Source organism: Antrostomus carolinensis, unplaced genomic scaffold, assembly GCF_000700745.2.
Source record: "Antrostomus carolinensis isolate BGI_N321 unplaced genomic scaffold, ASM70074v2 scaffold1608, whole genome shotgun sequence".
In the NCBI taxonomy this organism is placed as follows: Eukaryota; Metazoa; Chordata; class Aves; order Caprimulgiformes; family Caprimulgidae; genus Antrostomus; species Antrostomus carolinensis.
In genome coordinates this window covers 7,339-9,718 of record NW_010334774.1, presented here as the reverse complement: position 1 = coordinate 9,718, position 2,380 = coordinate 7,339, and the positions used below count along the sequence as shown (strand labels likewise).

The following is a 2,380-nucleotide window of genomic DNA, read 5'->3' as shown; positions in this document are numbered from 1 at the left end:
AAAGCAAAAGCAAGAGGGAAGAAAATGCAGCTCTTACCTTTAGGCAAGGAATCAATAGGAGGTGAAGGTTAAAGACAGATTTATACCAACATCTCTGACTCCCAAAAGATCAGTGCCTGAGCTTTCACCTAATTTTTTTGATTGCAAAAACAGCTCTTAGGCTTACCACCTGTAGTAGTTCTTCTGGAAACACTACTCTTGCAGATGGCAGTAAAACTGAATTTTAGTTTAAGAAAGAAAACCCTTCAGTTTTACTCTTGCTAAAACTGTTACTGTCATCTTACAGCCAAAATTGTATCATCTTACAGCCAAAATTGTATCACAGAACTAAGAAAATGTTGAAAAAAGGTACTCTTTTACTTTATGCTAAATAATATGGAACTGCAGACACCCATCAAAAGACAGTCCTGCTCATGTTTCAGCTCCAGTCAGTCAGTTTCACACTCTTATTTGCTTCAAATATAGCAATATAGCATTTATGCAACTTTAGAGCAAGCAAGATCTACACACTCATCGAAAACTGGTGCTCACCAACTTTAAAAACAAAAAAAGAAAAAAATTGAAACAAAACCCAACCACAGGTCACTCCCAAAACTCAAAACAATTCCCCACTCCCAAATGTAGTCTACTCTCAGACCAGCAAGACCATCCAACTCGCCCCAAGGTCACACAGTAAATGGGCTGAAAGCAGCAAGAGAAGGGACGAAAACACAACCAAGGAGCCAGGGAGAATGGAGAGATGAAAACCACACTGTGGAACTGCACCATAGTGCAAACACATCTATGTTAATATTTTACCTTAAACTGGAAATCTGCAAGTTAAGCAAATTGCTTAACGTTTTTCAAACAGAATTACACAGCATTTAGAAAATAAATGTTTCTGTCTCTGCAACAAGTTTAAATGCAAAACTAGGTTTACCAGCAAAATAAAGCAAGCAAGCTGACTAGTTAAACCATACCAAGCACCTGTTTTCTGCAGTTGGAAAAAGTGAATTTCAGAGATTTTTAATATATGAAGTAAAATACAGTGGCAGGTGAGACATGTAAGACTGGAATGCCATTGAGTTAAACGTCATTTGGCATTAGAAAGTGGTATCAGTTTTTAAACTTACAGGAAACAAACGTTAAACTCAGATATTGGCTAAAAAGAAATTATGTATTTGTGTATATAAAGACAAATCACCATCACATATTAAGCATACAATTTAGAGAACATATTCTATGTTTAAAATGTGCTTTTCCCATAATTATTTCTTTCTAGGATAAAATTCTAGAAGTACTTTAAAACAGAAAATGAGAAGCTTTAGTCATTATGCAAAGTGGGAAAGTCTTTCCTCCAACAGCTCTCCTATCTTACCTGTATCTTCAATGAATTGCACACATTTTTCAACAAACAGAGGTATCGGTTTCTCAGGTGTAACCAGATCCTGTAGGGGCATCCCAAAGTAATTACTTTCCCAGTTTCTACGGATTGGAGGATTGAATGTCTTAGGTTTCTTTTTCGGCTACAACAAAACAGAGTTATTTAAGTAATATTCAGGTAATGTTTTAACTAACCCGTATTGCAACCATTCAGTAAAAACAAACAGATCATACATCTATCAGACATTAAAACTGCTCTATGGCACACTGAATAAAAATAAGTGTACTTCTAAAATAGCATACCTTAGATAAAAAGCACTCAAATAACTTTTAATAGACTTGGTCATTGTTGTTCTACATTAGAAACAGGATGACCCAATGTACCAGTAATTAAAATACTGTAGGAACAAAAATAAACACACTACTCGTTTAGAGTGTTATGACAAGTCTTTACATACTAACTTTCAGCACCACTCACAAAAGAATCTACACGAATCACATTTGAACCACACCTCCATAGAAATTTTTAGGATAAGACTGTGAAGTGCAACATCCCCCCCAAAAATGAGTGTCTCCTGTATGTATCTCATTAAGGACACTAAATAATCTTTATATTGCAACTATGCTAGGAACATGAAGATGCAGAATGTATAGCAATCAATCAATCTCAAGAGTCAGAGCTGCAGGCACTCCTATAAAGCGTGATCACTTTATTACAGGCACAGGATTTTAGCCAGAAGGAGGTTTGCACCCAAGACAATGAGTTTCATATCGAGTTTTCTTGCTTGCTTTGATATTTGGGGGTTTTTTTTCCCCACAGAAAGGAACTTTTATCAGTTCAACTGATAAATCACCTTTGGATTACTGCAAAATTTACACTGTATCAGATACCATGTTTCATCTCTGAACATTGATGAAAATATTCAGAGATGGCCATATTAAGTGGTCAGTCAATTTGCTATCCAGTGGCAGCTGAATATGGAAACTGAATTAACATCAGCATTAAAATCTAGCATTT

The 2,380-nt window shown here is 35.7% G+C and overlaps 1 protein-coding gene across 1 annotated transcript in view; it reads right to left on the bottom strand.

Moving 5' to 3' along the window:
- The window catches only part of LOC104529858 (rho GTPase-activating protein 5), a 22,490-nt gene extending 21,051 nt beyond the window's left edge, over positions 1-1,439 (bottom strand). Inside the window, exon 1 of the mRNA XM_010174280.1 lies at positions 1,358-1,439. Within this exon, the coding sequence (XP_010172582.1) occupies positions 1,358-1,439 (82 nt within the window). The remainder of the gene's footprint in view (positions 1-1,357) is intronic.
- Between the last annotated feature and the right edge of the window lie 941 nt (positions 1,440-2,380).